The sequence below is a fragment of the Hydractinia symbiolongicarpus genome, chromosome 15 (genome assembly GCF_029227915.1).
Source record: "Hydractinia symbiolongicarpus strain clone_291-10 chromosome 15, HSymV2.1, whole genome shotgun sequence".
Lineage (NCBI taxonomy): Eukaryota > Metazoa > Cnidaria > Hydrozoa > Anthoathecata > Hydractiniidae > Hydractinia > Hydractinia symbiolongicarpus.
This window is the reverse complement of record NC_079889.1, coordinates 1,178,721-1,203,352: the sequence shown is the minus strand read 5'-3', so window position 1 is coordinate 1,203,352 and position 24,632 is coordinate 1,178,721. Positions and strand designations below refer to the sequence as shown.

Below are 24,632 nucleotides of genomic sequence, written 5' to 3'. Positions count from 1 at the left end.
AGTGTAATTTTTGGGTTTTTTGAATAGTTCGGATTTTTTTTAGTTAGAAGTTACAATGTTGAAAAAAAAATTTTCGTTCAGTTTAATTGGACGCAGTATAACGGACGAAAGCGTGGCAAGAATATTTCTTAATCCATGGACATATAATAAAAATATCTCTATAATTATTTTCATTTGCTGAAAAATCCGAAAAAAAATCAAATCAAAAAGAGCCTTAATCAAGCTACCATTAACATCAATTTCCGCCATTCTTTTTTCATTCGCAACAACAAAAAATGCAGTTTCTTATTCTAAACGATACCCGGAAGGTAGTAATTCCAACTTTCAACATAATTTTTGCTTCTAGCCTCTAAGGAGGAGGGTGTCATTAAAAACCTGTTCCATGTATCTATATTGAAATAACTCGCCTCAGCATGTATAGTGAAATTAAATCGCATATTTAGTAAAAATAAGCATACATTCATAAAAATTAGATTAAGGATGGTGTTTTTAGAAAATCAAAAATTCGAGTTAGGCTAGCCACATGTTTCTGTTCCAGCCAAATAAATGTTTCTAAGTTATAAGCCAAATTTTATGAATGAATTAACAACTTTATTTGTAACAAGTGTCATCTTGGTTGGCATTCCAATAATCCTGGGTGATTTTGGGTGATAAGTTGATTTTACACAGCCCAATCATGTTCATGTCTCACTATCGCAATAAATTCAAACTTTATTCAACTATAATATTTTCTGCAAAGCAACATAACGCGCAAAGGTTGGAGAGTCTGGGCCCGAACCCTTCTCTTCACACAAATTCCGATTTCTGTGTTTACGGTTTACAGCACCCTAAAAACTGGAAGTCATTTTTTATCTTACTGGCGATAACTTAGTATTTACCCTGACCCTGACATTGACCCTGACCCTGACCCTGGCGCTAATTCTATACACGCACAGATTCGATTATTTTTGTGAGTAGAAACTATCGAGAGCAAAAACTTTCTCGTTTTTTTCCCTTCTTCGCAAAAGCCTTTTCCTTTGAAAATATCAAATCAACAAAACGCGAAGTGGTAGGGCCATTCTCGAATTCCAAAAAATACCTTTTAGTATGCATATTCAGTGGATTTATCAACCTCTTTCCCAGGGCTTTTTAAATTTTTATGAAAAATTTTGTGGTGGCAAACTCGACCCAATGAGAACTGTGATATCCTGTTCTTTGAAAAAAAAGAAAATTCACGATCAAATTAACTATTTTTAGGATTTTTTTCAAGGTTGGAGCATTTTTTGGAGAATTCTTTTCGTAATGCGGGATTATTTGAAGAACAGGGTTATTGGAAGGACGGTGTATGGGAAAAATGAAATGCTCTAAGTTGTTTATATTTATTTTTCTTGTTTCAATACCCTGATTTATATTTGTTTTTATTGTCGTACATACTAAACTAAATTTTACTTAAAAAATATAAATGCGAAGTTACAGCGTGTGACCAGAAAATCTGATTCAATGAAATATTCTCCAGCAAATGCGAACTTCATGCTTCGATAACTCCTTAGACAACAAGTGATTTAACATTTTTCAAAACAGAAAAAACAGAATTCCAGACATAAAAATATATATATATAAAATTTGTATTGGACATTTAGATCTGGTAATTTTTGACGTTATTTTAAGGTAAGTGGAATTCGATGTAGCATGCCTTTGTTTACCTACTGAGACTCCCTGTGGTTAGATTTATTTAAAATCACAGTGGAACATGGTGAATTCAGTGATGCGCGCAAAAATGTGAACATCGAACTTCTGTTTCGATTTTCGAACGATAACAAACACTAAGAACAGAAACGCTAAAAACATTCGAATGTCCAAAAATTCGAATGGTAAAAAGTTCGAATGGTAAAATATTCGAACAGATAAACAACACGCCCACTCTCCTATTGTTGAAATGAGGGAAGCTTTATCAAAATAGTCAAAAATTGAATGCTAAGAAGCCATTCAATTTTCAATTTTAACTTTTATTATTTAAAATTGTTTTTTGACTAAAAAATAAATGATTACTTTAAGTCCTACTAACGCATTGTATTTTAACGGTACTAATAAGACTGGTGAAAAATCCATACAGAAAATCAGTTCTTTTGTTTTAAATTAATTGTTTTTGTTGCCGCAAATACAGAAACCGCAAAAGTCATAGAATGGAGAAAGAGGCCAGCAATGACAATTACTCGAATTAGCGCCGTCCTTAAAGTTGAACCGACCTAGGGAGGTTCCTGGAAAGAGGAGGTTGGGGTGGGGGAGGGGTGTTTATTCAATATTCACATTATTTATAGTTTATTTCGTGTATCCTCTACACGATCAGGATTACAACAACAATTTTTAACCTGCAAACTTCCTTTGTTAATATTTTTCTATTTCCAAGTTCCTTTGTTTTAGAAATATTCCTTTTGCTGACCAGTTACAACCACCGATGCTATCTTGTAATGATATAATGCCATGAAACAACAGCACGAAATGATCGTGTTTTGCTTTGTCTTTATACCACTGATGGTTAGCTCACATTCGAAATCAGATTTCAAGTCCTTACCAGGTAAATTGAAAAGTATATTTTATTTTCTCTCTTATCTTTTAGTTTTTATGTTTCATTGTTTATGGAGATTAAATTCCCTAATCTTCCCTAAAGAAGTCCAATGCAGATACAGTTAAATTTCTTTTCAAGGTATTACAACACCTAACACGCGCTTTTCACCTATTTCCCGCGGACTAATATGTTTCGTCATTGTGAGCAAATCCAACTCTAGAATAGCGCGGGTAATCTGCGTTTTGGTTTTATGTCGTCATTAAAATATGCGGGAAGAACATGTGTTTGCGTTTTACTATTTGTGCAAAAAACGTCATGCAGGTCAAACTTCTTATAATATGAGAAATCGAGTGTGCCAAAAAATTCAACGAATCCTTAACTCAAGGAAACTGCGAAACTACAGTTTCTTTAATCAACCTTTATTTGAAATACTTATCTTTTAAAACACAAATCAGAAAAGGAGTTAGACGTACAGTTATGTGCAATGTTAGAAAAAAAAATCGTTAAAAATTGATTAGATTTTAGGTGATTGCCGTCTTTCTTAACTTGTTTTTTTTAGCTATAATATCGTAAATAACTTTGAATCTACTTTTTATTACCGATTCTGACCCACACATTGCACGACTTTTTTCTTACAAATCTTTTTTAAAAATTTTGCAGTGAATTTAGAAGAAAAGTTTAGTAGTTCTTTAAATTATTTTGTATTAAAATATATGTTTATCTAAGAAATTGTTCTTTCTCCCAACCGAAAACCAGTTCACAATTCTAAACAATCTAAAAACGTGGAGAAGCCAGGACTGATAAGAATCCTTTTTTGTGAGGAAAAATTGTATTCGAACTAAGTACGTTAACAACCATTGACGCTTGCGGTCTGAAGGGACTACTAAAAAACAATTTACTGTAACATATGTGAAGTTGATAAATTAACATTTTTTGTACGAAAATTCTCCTAACATTTTAAGATGCTTAGATAACTGAAAATGTGCCACAGATCATCCTCTTTCCGACTGTGTTTAATATAAAACGGGAAATATAAGAAAATATAAGTTTAAATGTCAACCGCAAGTGACAATTATATATCACTTAAAGCAAACGTGACAACACTTTACGAAACAAAATAGACATTCCTTCCAGAGCCCTAAAAAATACATTTCCAACATTTCTTTTCGCGAACATCAAAAACAATGCTTTATAAGTAGGGCCATTATTAGTCAACATATGCAAACAAAAAATGGTTAACTAATCTTCTTCTGAGGGCATTTCGCCTTTTGGTTAGTTAGGGTGATTGTTGGCCGCTCCATAATAACGGTTCAGACCCTGGGCACGAGGATGAATGATTAACGCCGTTTCAGGGGCTTTGCATATTGATATTGGAATGAAGACAAAGTTAAAAGTTAAAATTAAACCTTGGAAAAGAGACTTTGAACCGTTACATTCAATCACAATATGTCCGAACCTTGTTGGCCATACGTAAAGAAAATTCAAAGTAACGAAAGTTAAGGACGATAAGTATAAGGAGAGATAGGAAAATGCCGATGTTAGGACAGACCCCGTTGGCACTTTACCATTCCACGTCAAATTATAGGCCATCCACGTCAAATCAACGATAGAAGAGTCTATAAAATCCGTTAGCACCTACGAATGTCCGGATCCGCCCCAACCCCCCAACCCCCCCGCCGTGTCCCCTCCCCATGGGTCCCCCTACCCACCCTCATCTGTCGTGCCTTATAATTTATAGTGTTATGTGTGTCTATCTTTACCAGAAACAAGTAAAGATGATTGCAACATTGCAAGGTTTAGCGCCACATAATGTCATAACTGAAGAATTGATTTTGATGATTATTTTGAGATTGTTTGAGACCATTTGATCTGACAAAGGCATCACCCTTGAAACTATAATCCTTTAATTCATCACAAAGTCTTGCGGGCAACCATGTCTTATATTTATTTCCCATTCTATCTTGAACCTCCGCATACATAGATTTTTCAGAAAGAGCACCAGGTCTTGATATTTCCATCTCTTTCACATATTTAACAAGGTAAATATCGTTTTTAGGCAGCTCTCTCCACTTTATGATTGGAGTAACTTGTTCTATGTTTTGTTCAAATTCTTCAACTGTTGGAAAAGCCATTGTGTTTATATTCACGATTACATCTCTTTATACCACTTTATAAATAACAACACGCAAGCAGTTTTTGTTATCTACCATCTGTCAATCAAACGCTTATAACAATAGGATTTTACATATTTTACATACCAGAAAGTTGTTTACATAAGAAAAAAGTCAAAACGAAAGTAGCCGTTGCTAAGGATATTTGGTATGTAAGGAATGCATTGTTTCTCTATTGTTATTCTGGCTTGATTGACATTTAATTGACGTCATTCTTTATCTAAACAAATACCATATGAAATAACCCGTTGTCATAACAATCACAAGAGCGATCTTCTCATCTTCGTGTGTAGGAGGAGTATCTTTGTGGTAAGGTGCAGTAATGTGTTTATCTGTAGTATCCACGTGGTGTACGGTAATGTGTTTATCAGGATGGATATCAGGATGATCGGGTGTTACCGGCTTCTTTTTAGTTATCTTATGTGATTCGGTAACATTGACCTTTCGATTAATACCGATGGTAAGATCCTCACCCGATATCAAAATCTTGTTGTTGTAACCCACCACCCCTGTCTTAATTCTGAGATTCATGTCACTAGGTAACATATAAATACCTTGTCCAACCGAATAATCAACCTTACTTGAAGCGTAGTTTAACGTATCCTGATAACGTTTAATGTCCTCCTGAATATCGACCCTACGGTTAACAATGTCCTCAAGGTTATTCATAAAAACTTTTTGGGCGGTCAGAGCACTTGAATCATTACCGAGGATGGAGGATCGCGCTGAGGCTTGAGAACTAAGAACAAGATATGCATAGGCCCTGACACTGCTCGAGATCTTCACAAGGCCCGTTTTTGTAAATCCATCGGATTTTTCCACAATCCACCGCGTCATGGAGTCGTTTGTGAAATAACTTAACCCCGGAGTCGGATATTCTTTACGTCTTTTTTGATATGAGCTGAAAAAGTTCTGACCCCTGTATTTCATGGGGTTGGGATCAACTCCATAATCGCCGCAGATTTTTAAAAACTCCTCATTTGAATAGGGATTGTCGTATCGATTGAAGCTATCCTCAAAGGGTAGAGGTGTCTGTAGGCGCTTGATGATTCGCCTAATGTGATAATACACATGAAAACGATATATTGACCTGACCATAGATCTACCATCCTTCAGGTGTTCCGAACTTACCCCACAGGCACTTGAAGCGCACCAAGTGGCGAAATTTAGCTGGGTTTGCCATAATCTAAAAGGTTGCTCATTCCAAATTCTCATACGTTGCGCGTTATGACTAAGTTCATAATTGGTAAAAATATTAGGAAAGGAAGCGGGGAAAGAGCCACTTTCAGACACAATAATGGCCTGTTTGTACAGATCCCTAGCGCTCAATATTTGAAGATCCCGCCCCCCATTTGGCTTATATGCCGCATTCGGGTTATATCTGAAAATGTCATCCATTCTTTGATTTAAATATATTCACAATCTCTAATATAATAATGTATATCACAATAAAGGACGTAAATAGCGAGAAGAAAATCTATTTGTATCAACCGATAGACAACTCACATGGTACAAAGGAGGTTGCGATCGTGGAGACGTTTTCGGATAATGTCACATATGTAGCTACAGCTCCAATAGATATACCCTTGGCTGACGGAGTTACCACGGTTAGGTTACAACAGGGTCAGCACTACACAGGGAGGGAGTTGAATTCAATCGTGAGAGGTGATGTAAAATCAACACAACTAGCTAGAAACTCTAAGTTGAGTAAAATATTCAATCTAGGGGGTATAACGGAACTACATTTTAATCTTAATGAATTGGATAACTCGTTAAATCTTAAAGATGGTGAATATAGCAACAACCTGATGACATATCATATATCCGAGTATGGTGGTGATTTTACATATATTGAACCGAAAAATCCGCAATATAAGAAACTAAAGAAAGGTTTACTTCAATCACTTACCATGAGAGTCACAGGTCAGGATGGTAAGGTGCTATGGGGTGGTATGAAGACAGCAGTTACACTACACATAAGAGATACGGCGGACAGATGATACCGTAGCATTAACCGAATTAAAGTAAAATAAAATAAAAGTAATATGGAATAGAATGGAATACGGGAAAAAGTTAAACCCAGAGCGTTCACTTAGGATCGCACATGGCGTAAAAGGAACGCATCAAAAAGTAATTGTCACTCACAACCCAAGTGAGATTGATCAGAACCAGTTACTCCTGATTAGGTTCCCTAATTTAGGTAACGATGATGTCATTGTTCCGGGTACTTCGAAAATAAGTTTCGACATTGAACTCGAGTCAAAAGTCGACACGAAGAGAACATTGGTCTCTAACATAGGGAGGGCAATTGTTAAAAAGTTGGCCATCAAGTTCGAGGGTACCGAGATTCTGAGCATTGATGACTTTGATCTTTTCGGGTGCTACAGAGATTTATGGTTAACCAAGTCTGAAAAAAGAAATGCAATAAGACAAGGTATCATCTTTGATGAAGGGTGCACGGAAAATTGCATGAAACTGAGAGTTGGAGCCGCGGATAAAGATACATCAGAGGTAGCGGACAAAGCAATCTATGATGCATACAAAAACAAGTTCACCATACCACTAGATTTTGAAATGTTGGATAGCACGATTCCTTATTATCAGGCCGGATTAGGTAATAGGCTGTGTTATGAGATAACATTCAACAATTATGACAGGGTAGTATTATCAACACCAACCAAACCTTCCGGTGCCACATCGGCACCCGCGCCGGATGCTAAATACAAAATCTCCAACATATCTCTCGAATATGAGATTGTGACACAACCCACACTCGCCAGATTCATTTCAAATGAATACCAAAACATGGCCGTACTCTATGACAGATTTCTGAGACATAGACAAATTAGGGTGGATAAGTCGGACACAACGTGGAATTGGTCATTCAATACACCGTGCAAGTCCCTGAAGGGTATATTGGTTCTGTTCGAGGAAGAGAAAGCTTACAAACGAGATACCGGTAGGTTCTACAATCCTAAGATCAAAAAGGTATCCGCCATAGTTGAGGGTAAGCCTAACCAACTTTTCGCTCAGGGGATGCAACCGTTTGAGCATTATGGTGAAATATGCAAGTATTTCGCAGAGGGAAAGCAAAAGGACAGCAACGCCGGTGAAATACAGAAACATCTGCAACTACATGATGTGAAGGTCGCGGACTACCTAACCACGAAATATGCTCTATGGCTGGATTTCAGAACCATAGATGAAAACTCACTGCACGGGACCGGCCGACGGATTGAAAATGCGAGCGAGGGGATCACACTACAAGTTGAAAAGACGGCCGAAACCGCGGGATCCTTAAACGCCTACATATATCTAATCATGGATGCTCAATTAAATATTCAAAACGGTGAAATTATGGATGTACTATATTAAGATGGACTACATGAAAGATCCTCACACGGCACTATTCGTCGGTCCAACTGGCTGCGGAAAATCCAAACGCGTAGTAACACTGCTGGAGAGTGAATACTACAACCACTTCGATTTCATTGTGATTATATGTCCAACATTAAGATGGAACAAGACATATATGGGGAGTAACTGGTTCTGGAGGGATAGATATGTGATTCTAATTGAGCCCAGAGGTATGTTATATGAATGGATTCAAAAGATGACGGATTTCTGTGCCGGGTACAAAACATTATTCCTGATCGACGACATCATCGCAGATGAGAAACTGGACAAAAAGAGGCAACCGCTTCTGGAGCTGGCCATCAGCGGTCGGCATCGAAACCACACCATGTGGCTACTCACACAATCATACACCGCGATACCGAAGAACTTACGAAGGCAGGCAAAAATGTTATATGTGTGGTATCCGAAGGACAGACATGATCTCGCAACCATCCACGAAGAGAATGATGTCATTGAATCGTCGGAGATCCAGAAGGTTAAGGAAAGGCTGAAAGATGGCAAATATACACATTTAGTCATGAGGATGGAACATCCAAGAACTCACGTGATTTGCTAGAATGGACATTTTTTTGTTACAAGAGTCTTGTAACAAATCTATAGGAAAACTACAGTACTATCCTATAATGATAGAATATATAAATTTCATATTACTGGTGATAGCTGTAGTGCTATTGCTGGTATTGGTTAGTTTCTGTCTTTTTTGTATTAAAAAATACCTATGGCTATTGAAAATGGCCGAAACGGTAATTGACAACCTAATTTTTATCGATGCCCAGGATGATGGGAAGAGACAAAAATTGCTCGAGTGTGTGCTGACCGGGAATAGCAAGTTATATCTTGGTAAGATGTATACGGAGGTGGAGATACAGAAGCTCAAGAATGATGAGGTGGATAAACTGTTCACCATATACGAGGCTAAACTATCCGGTCAAATGGTTAAGTCTTTAGGACAGTCAATAATCCACATGTACTCCATGGGCGCTTGTACAGCCCTTGGTATAAAAAATCAAAAAGCTCTGAGTGATGACCTGGAGAATGATCCATTCCTAAACTCGGCACTCCAAAGGTTCACATGTGATTTATATTATAAGTTCGGATCACTACTATCACCAATCAGTGTGGGTCTAATTACAGGTAGGCATTATATCGCTGGAAGAAATTTAAACGCAAATAATAATAATAATATAGATATAGATAATAAAGATGTCAGAGGAACAGACTCCTATTCAGGTGACAACGAAGAACCCTAAAAAGGTTGAGGCTGGTAAGAGGGTGGCCGAATTCAACCGCAAACAGAGGGAAGACTATAAAAGACTGCTCATGGCGCAGGCAGAGACGCAGGCGAAGACGGAATCGACACCAACGCGGTCGACACCTCAGACACTGTTGGAGGATCCTAAGGATATTGTAATTGAGGATTCCGTGACAGATGTTCCCAAGGGTGGGGTTAACAACTACGCAATAATGGGCGGCGGTGTGATTGTGATGCTAATAATTGGAGCGTTGGTGGTGATGAGGAACAACACCTCACAGAGTAAGGTGAAGGATCCCCCACCGAGAGCTCCATCGGACACTAGAAAAACCAGGAGTAAACTTGAAATGGAATAAAGGGATAATATCGCGATATTATAATCTAGAAGTAAATATAAGACATGGATAAGAAAAGTATAGTCAACGATATTTATAAAGCATCGGTCGTATGCGTTTTCGCTGTAGGCTATTCAATGCTCGGGAAAAAGGTATTAAAAATGACGCCACCCTCAATTCAGAAGTTTGACCTGGAAGATACCGGAAAGCTTGTAGCCATAGTCGCCGCAAGTGAAATGACAAGAGAATATCTAGTTAAGCAAAAAATTATACCTGAAACTATAAATATATAATGTTGCGAATACTGGAATGGTTGGTCTGGGTTTTATGCCAGCGCAAGAAAGTTGAGAGGATTTTACCCAAGGTGGAATACATCGATACCGAGGTCATAGACGACTCTGATGTCATAGACTCCGAGGCTATCGTATTAAAATAACGCCACTATATTATACCGGATTATATAAACATGGCTTCAATTGCAATGATGTTGGGAGGTGCCTTCGCGAACGCTTTGGCCTTCACCGGATCAAGCTACCTCTTTTCAAGTTTATCAAAGGATAGGATAGATAAGGAACGGAAGCGGCATGATCTAGCCATAGAACAGCTGCAGAAGGCTCAGGTTATATGGCAACGTAAAAGACAAGAGAGGGTTGACTTTATCAATAAGCAGCTCAGACTTGAGAAGAAGGCCGAGGGTAAATTCACGGAGCTGGATGACGCGATGCGGGAATATAAAAAAGTATTTGGAGGGTCACCTCTCACAGATATTCCGCGCAGGCCCGTATTGAGCGACTTTTATACACCCAGCAATGGCCAGCATGAACGGGAATTGGCATTTATCGCGCTAAGCATGATTGGTGTCGGAGGCGCCGTGTGGTATTTCGAAAAATAGTACCATGCCGCGGGTATTATGTTACATGACACAGGTAACATATATTCGGAATAGCTAACGCTTTGTCACCATGTAGGTGTATATCAGACCTCCGATTCCGACTATCAAAGCCCACAGGTTTTGACTCAACCAACCGACGACCTCCTTTGCTCTATTTAGGATCCACGATACGATGGATCCAATTATACCCGGTAGGGACGCGGCTGCGGCACCGGCTAATCTACCCAGGAGAGATCCCAGCGCGCTCAGCTTGTTCTTTATCCATTCCCTCGCACCGCCCTCGGTTTTTTCATGATTTTTTGTATTACCGGTGGATGACCCCCCACCCCCAGGCGTCAAAGTTTCAACTAGAAGGCCGATAACCATACCAAATGCCGTTAGTACACTGACGATGGTGATACCCTGCTCACGGAATAGGGTTCGTATCTTTTCACCCAATGTGGTTTCTTTGTCAAGTACTTTGGCGATTGTCTCCCTGATGCTTTTTATATGACTGTTAAGTTTACCTTTGAGAATATCGATAATCTCTTGCCGGCCTTTCAACTCATTTTGCAAACCTTTCAACCTTTCTTTCGCTTCATTTTGTTGTTCCTCGGTCATATTTGGTGTGTTTTCCATCTCTTCCAACTTGTTTTTTTCTCTGTCAATATGCTGTTCGAGCTGAAGCTTTTTTGCAACTTCATCCTGAAGACTTCCTCTTATGTTTCTCAATGATCTATCCAATCCTAGCAATTCACGCATAGGATATTCAAATAGATCGCCGGTCTGGGTTGCTTCATGGTCTACAGATTGTTGTTTGACCAATGAAATTAAATCTTCCGCACTGTTCACAACATCTCCAGACATGGTTTCTAATTCTATATCGGTCGCATTCTCTATTTTATCCGGTGACGGTAGTCTCTCTTCTATTTTGTTTAGCCTAGCGGCCTGTCGGGGGGTTATACTACCTTTCGGTATATCGAACCCCAAATTGCGCAGCCTTTTCTTGCCCAGTATATCTGCAATGGTACCGGTAGACCTTAGAGATCCGCCATGTGTCAGCGGTCTGTTATCATCCTTGTAGTATAATTCACCATCGCGAGTCTCAAACAGATCGGTATGTATCACGCTCGGGTTCTCGTTTGGATATATAGTTAATAGCTTCTCATAGAGCGATTTAACCCGCTCACTAGTAACTCTGGAGCGCAGAGAGGTTCCTCCACCGAATGATGTCTCCTCATCAGGTGTGTGTATCTGCACACGCGTGCGCTCCCTCGGTACCAGAGGTGTGGAGTCATCGGTACCCTCGTCAGGTTGACCATGGTCACCAAACGGATCAATATCAATGTCCGCCATTATTTTATTTAAAGGATAGTTTTTTTCCTAATATAATAGAAATGGCAGAGAGTTCTAGTACCAGAGAAGAAACTTTTAAAACGGATATATCCAATTCCCAACTTGAGGAGCTGGTGAAATTACGAGGCAAGTTCCAAGACCTCGAGAAGGAACGCTGGAGGTCTCTGATCATATGGTCGGTTCTGGAGGGATTATCCGGAACCGCGGCCATTGCCGGCTCGATAGCGACCGCGGCGACCATTATTAGAAATTTAGGCGGTCCCCGTGGGAATTACATGCAGAATTCTGGCATGTGTCTGTTGGGCTCGGCTTCCTATGCGGTTACCAGCCAATATGTCGGAACATATCGGGAGAAACTTGACAAATTAAGAGCCGCGTATCGCGTTGTACAAAATGCCATCGATGTGTTCGATCAAACGCTACCCTGGAACACTCGGGACATCTGTAGAGCAGATTTTGAGAGTTTGTGTGATACTTATCATGAAACTCTCAAGGATCTGGATAAACTGGATATAGGTTATTTAGAGTAAAGTTTTTTTCTTTGTAGTAACCACACAATGGCAGAGATTTATCCGAAGCTACCCACGGCTCCCGAGTATTCGAGCGAGCAGGACAAGTTTAATACTAATACCGTGAACTCTCAACTTGGGGAGCTTAGAAAATTACGTGATAAGTTCAATACAAAATATGAGAAATATAACAAGACGCTGCACAGACTGGTGCTTTTAAATGCCAGCGCCACGGCCCTAACCGTCGCTTCGGGCATAGGTTCGGTGGTAACCGGTGCCACGCTCATCGGAATCCCCGCTTCCGTGGGATTGGAAGCCGTAGCACTGTCCGGAACCATTTTCACGGGCTCCGTCATGGCCCTGATTAAAAGATATCGGAGCAAACTTGACAAGGTCATGAAATTATATGATGTTGCGACGTCCGCCATCGCCGTGTTTGAAAACTCCGTCTCGCGGGCTCTGAATAATGACGACATTAGTCACATTGAATTTCAAACCCTGAGCGGTATATACTACGAAGCTCTGGACAAGATGACGAAAACCGACAGAAAGATGGAGAGCGAAACTCGCAGCCAGTTTGAAAAAAGTCTAATGGACGAGGTTCAAAGCCTCAGAAGGACCGTAAATCAAGGTTAGTGATGTGCGCATGTACACCGCTCGCATATTTCGTGTGGTACGATAAAAGTGCTTAAAGTTTTTAGCCGTACATGTATATGCCATAATATGTCGGACATGAATACCACGCCGGACTACAAATTGATGAAACTTCGAGAGTTGCGAGAGATTGCCAAAGCTCGTGGGGTGAAGTATATTTGCGCGATGAAAAAGGCCAGGCTGATTGAGGTGATTGAGAAGAATGATCTGGATCCGTCATACACCATAGATCCGGATACCAAGCGGGGATGGTATGGATACTGTACCGGCTGGAGGGAGAAAAACAGGGAGGCGTACCTGAAATGTCAAAAACGTTATAACGACAAGAGATCTAAGTGATTGTGCGCATTTTTGTTACTCGTACGGGTAACAAATATCGGTGGGTGGAGATATCCATGGCGTGCGGATCGCTAACCTCAAATACGATCTATAAAAATTGGAATAAAAATTCCTATATCGTATATCATATCATATCATATCCAACCATGACGTCGAGATTTACAGATGACGAAAACCGACAGTTCCTCGAAAGATTCGGCTCCTGGGCGGACGAATATTTCGGCCGCACAATAGACCCATGCCTGAATTCCGCATCCAGCAGATCTTGTTGCGAAGAATTACTGAACATGGTCGAAATATTGGAACTACAATATGATGACTTTGAGGGGATCGGTCCGGACTCTGATCATAAATCCTATGATGATATTATAGAACACGTAAAAGCTCGAAGTGTCTTACGCACCGGAGGAGTCGGACTCGGATACTATGGAACTCCCATAATAGAAGCGCGCGTCTATGCAGTCGCCACGGGTCCGTATGAAATATGGACATATATGGACATAGATGATGTCGAGGAGTACGACGATGAGAAGGAAGAGGAGGAAGAGGAAGAGGAGTACAATGATGAGGAGGAAGAGGAAGAGGAGTACAACGATGAGGAGGAAGAGGAGGAAGAAGAGGAAGAGGAGTACGACGATGAGAAGAGGACGACGAGGACAAGAGCGCTGATTGATCGTGATTTTTTTAGTGATGACGATGATGACCTAGAGGACGAGGACAAATGCATAATTTGTCTTTCTAAAAGAAAGAGCGCAACCATTGTTCATGGTAGAACGGGACATTGCTGCTGCTGTCTATCATGTGCATATAAATTGGAGAATAATAGGAGGGATAAATGTCCCGTGTGTCGAGCGCGAATAGATTTTGTCATTAGACAATATTGAACGCGAATTCCCGGCCTTTGTTACCCGCCCGAGTAACAAAAATGCGCACAATCACTTAGATCTTTTGTCGTTATAACGTTTTTGAGCTTTTAGATATGCCTCCCTGTTTTTCGTCCTCCACCTTGAATAGTATCCGTACCGTTGCCGTTTGGTATCCGGATCGATGGTGTAGGATGGGTCGAGATCATTCTTCTCAATCACCTCAACCAGTTTAGCCTTTCTCATACCCACGATATACTTAATTCCGCGGGATTTAGCAACCTCTTGCAACTCTCGCAGTTTCATCAATTTGTAGTCTGGTGTGGTATTCATGTCCGACATATACGCATATACATATACATATAAAAACTTTAAGCACTTTTATCGTACCACATCATAACAAAAAGGAGATAAATAAAGGTGTGCATAAATAAAACATGTCAAAACTTCAAGAGACTTACTATCAACCTCAAAATTTATGGAAAGGACAAAAGGCTGTTCAGAATTTAAGAGGATTCGGCTTCAAACCAAAGGAGATTAAGAAGTGGCTATCAAAACAAGCATTTTGGCAAGTACATTTACCCGCCCCAAAACATGTTGAAAGACCACATTATGAAGTTACCACCCCTAATGATTTACATCAATTCGATTTATTGTACATGCCCGGTGACATACTGTATGGTAATAAATATAAGTACATTTTGTCGGGAATCGATGCTGCTTCCAGATACAAGGTAGCCCGACCTTTGAGGACTAAGAAAGCCAAAGAGGTTGCCGCTATGATTGAAGACATCTACAAGGCCGGACCATTAACTTATCCAAAAACTTTCCAATGTGATAACGGTTCAGAATTCAAAGCAGATGTGACAAAGCTGTTGGAGAAGCATAAGGTTGAAATTAAAAGGGCGACTACAAAATATAAGCATACGCACACAGCTTTTGTTGAGGCGTTGAACAAGATACTTGCGGAAAATTTATTCAAAATACAAGATGCTCAAGAACTGAATGATTCTGAAAAGGTATCATCTACATGGGTTAAGCATCTGTATAAACTGATTGATAGGCTAAACGATACAAAGACGCAGATGATTGGTATGAAACCAAAAGATGCTATTATAATGAAAGAGGTGCCTCTGGTTAATCAAGAGAATTATCCACCTGAAGTAGAATTACCAAAAGATGGCCTGTATAGATATCTACTACAACCTGGTGAAGAGCATGATGATGGGCGGAGACGGGCAACCGATAGAATATGGTCGAAAAACACATATAGATTGCGTGAGGTAATAGCGCAACCTGGTAACCGTGTAATGTACTATGTTCAAGACGGACCCGGACGGGCTTTTGTAAAAGAGGAATTGATGTTAATACCTGAAGATACAGAATTACCTCCTGATTATGTGCAAGGTTGGTGAAAAAGGGGGCGATATCTTTACCTGTTTCTGGTAAAGATGATGCTGGGGATCGCGCAGGGTGGTCGGCAGATATGGCCGCTATGGCTCAGTCTTGGGGGACGATCGACACCTCAGGATTTTTGTTACTCGGGCGGGTAACAAATATCGGGAATTCATGTTCAATATTGTCTAATGACAAAATCTATTCGCGCTCGACACACGGGACAATTATCTTCCCCCTTTTCCAATTTATATGCGCACGATAAACAGCAGCAGCAATGTCCCGTTCTATCATGAACAAAGGTTGCGCTCTTTCTTTTAGAAAGACAAATGATACATCTATCATCTTCATCTAGGTCATCATCGTCATCACTAAAAAAATCACGATCAATCAGCGCTCTTGTCCTCGTCGTCCTCTTCTCATCATCGTCCTCATCTTCATCAATGTCAAGCTGTGCTGGTACCGATCCAGGTGCCGGTTGTTGAAATGGAGGTGGTCTGGTGGGTCCGGGCTCATTATAATGAGTATGATCTATTGATAATAATAATTGGATAAGCTCGTCCCTTCTTAGATGCGAGTATCTAGATGCGCCGAGGAAACCCGCTCGGTTTCGTAAATCACGGACCGTGAAAAGACTAAAGTCATCAATATATTCTCTACTGTAGGTGGGTGGTGTCGGTCTAGGTGTCGAAACACTCTCGATTGCTATCCGGCGGGAATAATGCGATAGATCAATCGATAATAATAATCTGATAAGCTCAGCCCTTCTGAGCCGGGAGTATCCATGTAGGCCAAGGTACCTCGCTCTGGCTCTTAAATCAGGGAGCGTGAAAAGACTAAAGTCATCAATATATTCTCTGCTGTAGGTGAGGGCGCGTACGATCGGTGAAGACATGGTTGGATATGATATACGAATTCCTGGCCTTTGTTACTCAGGCGGGTAACAAAAAATCCCGTGGTGTCGATGGATACTCACCCACGGTGGATCGGCACTCTGTGTGTTTTAGCGTGTTTTACTACAATTTTAGCACGGTGTGGCAACCACAAACTAGGACACTCATGACCCTCCAACACGGTTTACGATTTTTTTTTAAAAAAGGGTTAAAGATTCTGTATTCGTATATCATACGCAAGCATGACTTCGAGAAATACCTTTGCTGAATTAAGAAAACTCGCTAAGGAACGCGGCCTACATGGCTACGCAAAGCTCAGAAAGGCCGAGATTATCGAATTATTGGGACCAACTACCGTTTCAGCACCGGTTAGACCGGTACCCATGCCGAGACCCTCGAGACCCGTACCGGTGTCGAGACCTAGACCGAGACCGAGACCGAGACCGGCACCTAGACCGGTGTCGAGACCGACACCGGCACCTAGATACACCGGACCGCCTAGACTCTACAGCCCTTTACCAACATCTAGACCCGCCATACATGTACCACCTACATCAATCAAATCTCTGGGGAGTTTTCTAGGATCCGATGGATCTGTACCCATACCAACACCGAGACCGAGACCTAGACCATTTAGATCTGGCTCTGACATGGATATTTTTGAGCAGGAAGAAATGGCTAAAACCAGACCTATATTGAAAAGCAAGTTGATTGAATGGAGAGACTGGTTGACGAAACATGTACCTAAGGCTATTAAGGATAAAACAACAAAAGCTTTCAAAACCATGAAGGATAAGATCATGGGTTTGTATAAAAAGGGCAGTGGAGAGGAAGAGGTGAAAGAGGTGGAAGAGGTGAAAGAGGAAAACCCCTATACTCCCATTGAGGAGGCGTTTGACCGTTCATACAAACGTTTCAAGATAAACTCGGATGGTAAGAAGAGGAATGTCAAGGTCTTTCTCAAACAGCTTAAGCCTATCGTTAAGAGGTTGATGAAGGAAGTGCTCAGGCAGAAGAAGTCGCTGAAGACTCAGGCTACACTGTGGGTGAAATGGGTAAAGGAGGACACCGGCTCGACCGATGCCCCACGTGTATATGTTGACAAAGCGTTCAATAGCTATATGGAGGTATTACATTCCAACGATGACATTTCTAATGTTTTTGATCGGATCCGTAATAAGATAATCGAGCAGATTGAAAACCCTGCTCTACCCGCCAGTGGGTTCACAATCGATAAAATCTTGCATATGCATGTGGACTTTCATAAGCTAAAATTAACGAGAGGTAGTTCTTACTTACCGCTACCCAAGAATTTCAGTGGAAAGCGATCTGTGATTAACCCACATAACGAGGATGAAGAATGCTTCAAATGGGCCGTTATCGCTGCTCTCAATCATGATAAGATTGATAATCATCCTGAACGAATCTCAAACCTTAAGAAGTTTGAAGACAAGTGCAATTGGGGTGGTCTAACTTTCCCAATGGCTCTAAACAAGATAGATTTATTTGAGAGAAGGAACCCTGATATCGCCGTGCATGTTTTGACAAAAGATGACATAGAGGGTGTCTATATGTGCCGAAAGTCGAAGCATCTTGACCGGGATGAGACGGTTGTTTTGTTTTTACTGTGTGAAGGGGATAAGAGGCATTATATCGCTGTTAAGAACCTGAGCGGTGTCCTGAGCAAGGCCAACTCAAAGCATGAACATAAAGAGCATTATTGCTTAAATTGTCTCTCTGGTTTTCCAAGCGAACGGAAAAGGGATGAGCACTTTGAGTATTGTAAGAATAACGATGCCGTTAATATTCAACTCCCTAAGGAGGGTAGCACCTTAACCTTCACCCACGGTCAGTACCAGCTCAAAGCCCCATTCATCATGTATGCCGATTTTGAAGCTTTTACAAAACCTGAAGAGATAGAGTGTGGATCGTCCACCGAGAAAGTTGGTAAACATATCCCCACCGGATTCTGTTGTTATAGTAAATATGCTCATGGTGAAGTTTTGGACCCTCTGAAGCTTTACCGTGGTGATGACTGTGTTCCGCGCTTTGTGGATCATGTGGTTTCCGAGGCGAAAAGGTTATACAACATGTTTCCACAACTTGGTATGCAAGATCTAACCGATGAAGAACTTGATGGATATGAAAATTCCACCAACTGCCACATCTGTATGAGAGAATTTGGTGATGATGACATCAAGGTCAGGGATCACTGTCATTTTACCGGCAAGTTTCGTGGATCGGCACACATGGAATGTAATCTCCGTTACAAGGTGCCTAATTATATTCCGGTTGTCTTCCATAATCTGAGCGGATATGATGCGCATCTATTTATCAAAGAGCTTGCGAAGAAGTATGGAGAAGGTGGTATGAGTGTAATCGCTGAAAATAAAGAGAAATATATCTCTTTCTCTACCGATGTTAAGGTTGGTGAATACACCAACAAAAATGGTGAGACCAAAGACAAAAAGATAAAGCTGAGATTCATCGATTCATTTAGATTTATGTCAAGAGGATTAGGTTCCTTGGCTGACAATCTATCCGATGATCAGTGTAAAAACCTTAGAAAATTCTTCAATGATGAGCAATTCAACATAATGAGAAGGAAGGGTGTATACCCATATGAGTATGTTGATTCATTCGATAGGTTTAATGAAACCAGGCTTCCTTCGAAAGATGACTTTTATAGCAAGTTGAACATGAATGGTATCAGCGATGCTGATTATGCGCATGCCCAGAAGGTGTGGGAGGACATGAAAGTTGAAAATATGGGCGTTTATCATGATATCTATCTCAAGACGGATGTTCTGTTTCTGAGTGATGTGTTTGAGACATTCAGAGAGACATGTTTGAAAAACTATAAACTAGATCCCGCTCATTTTTACACGGCCCCCGGATTAGCTTGGCAGGCATGCCTGAAAAAGACAGATGTTAAGCTGGATTTGTTGTCAGATATGGATATGTTACTGTTTGTGGAGATGGGTATTAGGGGTGGTCTCTGTCAGGCCGTTCACAGACACGCGAAGGCAAATAATCCATATATGGGTGATATGTATAATACTTCAGAAGATAAAACCTATCTACAGTATCTTGATGCTAACAATCTGTATGGATGGGCTATGATACAGAAGATGCCCACTGGGGGGTTTGAGTGGGATGATTCCGGTAAATTTACACCCGAACTCATTTCAGAGTTGGCTGTGGAAAACGGTGAAAAGGGGTACATGCTTGAGGTTGATGTTAGATATCCACATGATCTTCATGACGCACATAACGATCTTCCTTTCATGCCTGAGAGGAAGGTTATCAATGGTGTCGAGAAGCTGACACCATGTCTTTCGGACAAGAAGAACTATGTGATTCATATCCGTGCGCTTGCTCAAGCTTTGAATCACGGTCTTGTTCTGGATAAGGTTCATAGGGTACTGAGGTTTGATCAGAGCGCATGGTTGAAACCTTACATCGACTTCAATACACAGCTGCGCACGGAGTCAAAGAATGACTTTGAAAAGGATTTCTTCAAGCTGATGAACAATTCCGTCTTTGGTAAGACAATGGAGAATCAACGAAGACAGAAGGATATACGTTTGGCCACCAACCAAAAGAATTATGAGAAAATGGTGATGAAGCCAAACTTCAGGGGTGCAATCCGTTTCTCGGAAACACTGATGGGGATAGAGATGTCTAAGATCAAGATCAAGATGAACAAACCGATCTACCTCGGCCCCACAATCCTCCATCTATCCAAGATGGTTATGTATGAGTTCCACCATGATTACATGAGACCGAAATATGGTGATGATGTGAAGCTTTGCTACATGGATACGGATTCATTCGTTTACCACATAAAAACAGACGACTTCTACAAAGATATCGCGAACGATGTGTCTGCGAGATTTGACACATCTGGGTATGATAAGGAAGATGGTAGACCTCTACCATTAGGTTTGAATAAAAAGATCATTGGGCTGATGAAGGACGAGTTGGGTGGTAAGGTGATGACTGAGTTCATCGCCCTAAGAGCTAAGACATACGCATACAAACAGCTATGTGGTAGGGAGGGTAAGAGATGTAAGGGGGTGAAGAAATGCGTGGTAAGGGAGACCATAGGTTTCGATGATTATAAGAGATGCCTGTTTGAGGGTGAGAACATTTACAGAACCCAAATGACCTTTCAATCGATTAAGCATGATGTTCACACGGTGGAAACAAACAAACTGGCGCTCAATGCCGATGATGATAAACGCATAATTTTGGAAGATGGTATTACCACACTGGCGAGAGGACATTATAGACACACATAACACTATAAATTATAAGGCACGACAGATGAGGGTGGGTAGGGACCCATGGGGAGGGGAGGGGACACGGCGGGGGTTGGGGGGTTGGGGCGGATCCGGACATTCGTAGGTGCTAACGGATTTTATAGACTCTTCTATCGTTGATTTGACGTGGATGGCCTATAATTTGACGTGGAATGGTAAAGTGCTAAGTGGGTCTGTCCTAACATCGGCATTTTCCTATCTCTTAAGGTTTCAGAAAAATATGGGTCGACTAAAACTTCGGGTCAGTCAACAGGACAGTTTAAAAGACGATTTCTTAATTTAATATCAATAATCTTGCTTTTTTTCATTTATCTCGACGTTTCTATCAACAAAGATTTTTTTAAACATTTGAAGTGTACCAAACTTTGTACTGACTTATATTATTCGACGGATTAAACGGCGGATTTTAACGGCGGATGTTTCTAGAAGATGGCAGACCTATTCACGAGTTTACGTTCTCATTGTTTTATTGACATTCCCAAAGGACAGTTAGATTTATCATGATTAATTCATCCCCCTTTTTAATTCTTTTTTTAGACGTCACAAACAAATTATACGACGACGTCGACGACACTACTGTTTTGACGCCTGACGAGCAGGCTGCCGAAGAACTTGTTAAACGAACATTTATAACGACAGCACGAAAGGTCGACAACGGATTTTACTATAGACAACGTAAAAGACATTTAGCGAACTCCGTATATAAAAAAGACGATTTTCCCCACGGTTACCATTTTACAATTCCAAATGACTTTATTGTGGGGGATTATAAGGAGGACAATGAACCTGATCCCGCAATGCAAAGGCCTTCAAACCCCTTATTATCCAATCCACATCCCGTTGTGGAGAATGCCCAGAACATGGAGACGCAAGTAAGTAACCTTATAGCATCTGCAGGTTCCTTAAAAATGCAGTCGGTACAGCTAGAAAGCAAAGCAAAAGAGTTGGAAAAGCAAGCGGAAATCCTCCACGCCCAAGCGGGTGGCCCGCACATAAACTTCATGGAAACGCCAGTAAAAGCGCCGGAAGATACGTCGCAAGATGTAGATCGTTCCAAATCTGGAGAGGGTGGAAAGGGTCCTGAAAGAGGTGGATACGCGTCCTCGTCACGCCCGCTAATCAATGGGCAAACATTACCAGGTGGTGCAGAGAAAGCGCCCGCTACGCCCACTTTAGGTCCACCCACATTTGAAAAGGAGTCTCCAACTCAAGATATAAACACTGGATACCCAATGTATCAACTTCCAGCTAGATCAGGAGAATATACAATTCCGGTCTATCATAAGCCGTTACCACCGCTTATTGGTCCGAATCCATACGAAGTTTTGACGTCATCATCTTTGAATGGAACTGCGTATAAGATCCCATCATTGGTTCCGGCACTTGAAGAACCGACCTCTTCTGGGATACCATTATTTAAACCAGAACCAGAATCTGCTGGCCTACCATTATTTAAACCGGCTCAAAAATACATTATAAGTTTGAAAGGATTAAAACCAAAGGGATCGAAGTCTGAGAAAGCTGAGACAAAGTCTACTTCTGCACATTTAAAAAGTCTTGTTCAGAGGTCTAAAAAGTTTAACAAAAGTTTGCGTACGAAAAATAAAAATAAAAATAAATTAAAGAGAATGAAGAAAAGAAAGACAACGTGGAAAAAGAAAGAAGGGAAAAGAAAAAGAACATAATGTAATACTAGGTTTACATCGTGTCGTACATTGTTTGCCGAGTATGCGTTCTTATTAGAACGAAACTATATCGAGTTGACATCATGTCTTGTACTGTTGGGAAAACAGTTTGACATTGTGAATAGAAGAAATTAAAAATTGATTTATCGTACTTTACTTTACCACAAAAAGATAACTGAGAACATACTCAAGTAACGCTTGATAGCACCCGATAATCTATATTATAATGCCCGTATACGTCTGTCCGTCCGTCTGTCTGTCACGCAAAATGGTAGCTTAGCTGCGACGGGTGAACCCGTGGATTTTTCCACGGGCTAACGACTATACTCAATAATGCCCGGTTTATTTGGAAAAAACGGGAAAAGTTACTGATTTTGAGGGTCCGTGACTAAAGTTAGCCCCGACTGAACATTTCCACGATTATTCTAAATACGGAAGAATAATTTTCTCTTGACTAAATCAATCACTAACTAATAATTTTCTAAAGACTAACTTTAACTCAACAAGAAAGTCTGCCAAGAATTACTACCGATCTATTTTTGTTAAAATATTCAAATTTTGCTCCTCTTAAATCAAATCATCCAGTTTTTTTTATATTAACTAATAAAATTTGATGGGGACAAGAGAGAAAAAGAAAACTGGAAAAAAATATGTTTATTGTCCAAACAGTGGGTTTTTTTTCACCTGAGACTCAACATTAGTAGAGGAAAAGCGACTATGCATTGGGTGACTAATTTTTCTCCGACTATTGATTTTTCCCGACTGTCGATTTTTCCTGATATTCCCAATCAGGTATTGACCATTGCGACACTACAATCTCACAATAAAATTACTTTGTTAAAAAATTATTTTTTAATGATATTTTAGAATTTTCAGTCTTACCTCCCCCCTCCCCATAATAAAGTTGAGGCTCTGTGAAGACGTGCCTTGAAACAACAATGAATTAGGGATTGCAGCTATAATTGAACGAGAAATGCGTCTAACTAGGGACATTTTTGACCATTCCAACACTCACTTACGTGCGGAACAAAATTTATGCAAAGTCAATCACCTTGAAATAATAGTTCTGCTATTCCGCTGTCAGCGGACACTTTTGGTGCAATCATTTATTTTTTCAAAAAAAAAAAAAAAAAAGTATTTCACAACGAAAAATTTATTTAACAGGAGTTATAAAAAAATACAGTTGGTGCATTAAATTAATTTAAGGGCTACGACTCGTCTTTCTGCGTGCATTGCATGCTAACAGCCGAGTAGCTTCTTCTTTTTTTTTTTCTTCTTCTTCTTCTTCTTCTTCTTCTTCTTCTTCTTCTTCTTCTTCTTCTTCTTCTTCTTCTTCTTCTTCTTCTTCTTCTTCTTCTTCTTCTTCTTCTTCTTCTTCTTCTTCTTCTTCTTCTTCTTCTTCTTCTTCTTCTTCTTCTTCTTCTTCTTCTTCTTCTTCTTCTTCTTCTTCTTCTTCTTCTTCTTCTTCTTCTTCTTCTTCTTCTTCTTCTTCTTCTTCTTCTTCTTCTTCTTCTTCTTCTTCTTCTTCTTCTTCTTCTTCTTCTTCTTCTTCTTCTTCTTCTTCTTCTTCTTCTTCTTCTTCTTCTTCTTCTTCTTCTTCTTCTTCTTCTTCTTCTTCTTCTTCTTCTTCTTCTTCTTCTTCTTCTTCTTCTTCTTCTTCTTCTTCTTCTTCTTCTTCTTCTTCTTCTTCTTCTTCTTCTTCTTCTTCTTCTTCTTCTTCTTCTTCTTCTTCTTCTTCTTCTTCTTCTTCTTCTTCTTCTTCTTCTTCTTCTTCTTCTTCTTCTTCTTCTTCTTCTTCTTCTTCTTCTTCTTCTTCTTCTTCTTCTTCTTCTTCTTCTTCTTCTTCTTCTTCTTCTTCTTCTTCTTCTTCTTCTTCTTCTTCTTCTTCTTTGAGCGTGCACAGTTCTATGGGAAGTTATAAATTAAATGGCCGGTAAACATTATCACTAAATTATAAAATATTCACAACTTTTTTTATAACTGCACGCGTTCTAAAAGTCATATAAAGCTTATAAAGCTTTT

General features: G+C 40.2%; 2 protein-coding genes across 3 annotated transcripts; both read left to right on the top strand.

Moving 5' to 3' along the window:
• Window positions 1-22: 22 nt before the first annotated feature.
• LOC130628589 (uncharacterized) lies at window positions 23-23,722 on the top strand. 2 transcript variants are annotated; one of them, XM_057441560.1, is made up of 3 exons: window positions 23-1,647; window positions 2,401-2,554; window positions 21,463-23,722. In XM_057441560.1, the coding sequence occupies exons 2-3, from the start codon at window positions 2,461-2,463 to the stop codon at window positions 22,608-22,610; spliced, it is 1,242 nt and encodes a 413-aa protein (XP_057297543.1). In that variant the 5' UTR covers window positions 23-1,647; window positions 2,401-2,460; the 3' UTR covers window positions 22,611-23,722. The 2 variants fall into 2 exon arrangements, with proteins under 2 accessions (XP_057297543.1, XP_057297542.1); XM_057441559.1 differs by lacking the exon at window positions 23-1,647 and having other exon boundaries at window positions 1,654-2,554.
• Window positions 13,283-14,335, top strand: LOC130628591 (uncharacterized). Its single transcript, XM_057441562.1, has one exon. The coding sequence runs from the start codon at window positions 13,506-13,508 to the stop codon at window positions 14,331-14,333; it is 828 nt and encodes a 275-aa protein (XP_057297545.1). The 5' UTR covers window positions 13,283-13,505; the 3' UTR covers window positions 14,334-14,335.
• Window positions 23,723-24,632: the final 910 nt, after the last annotated feature.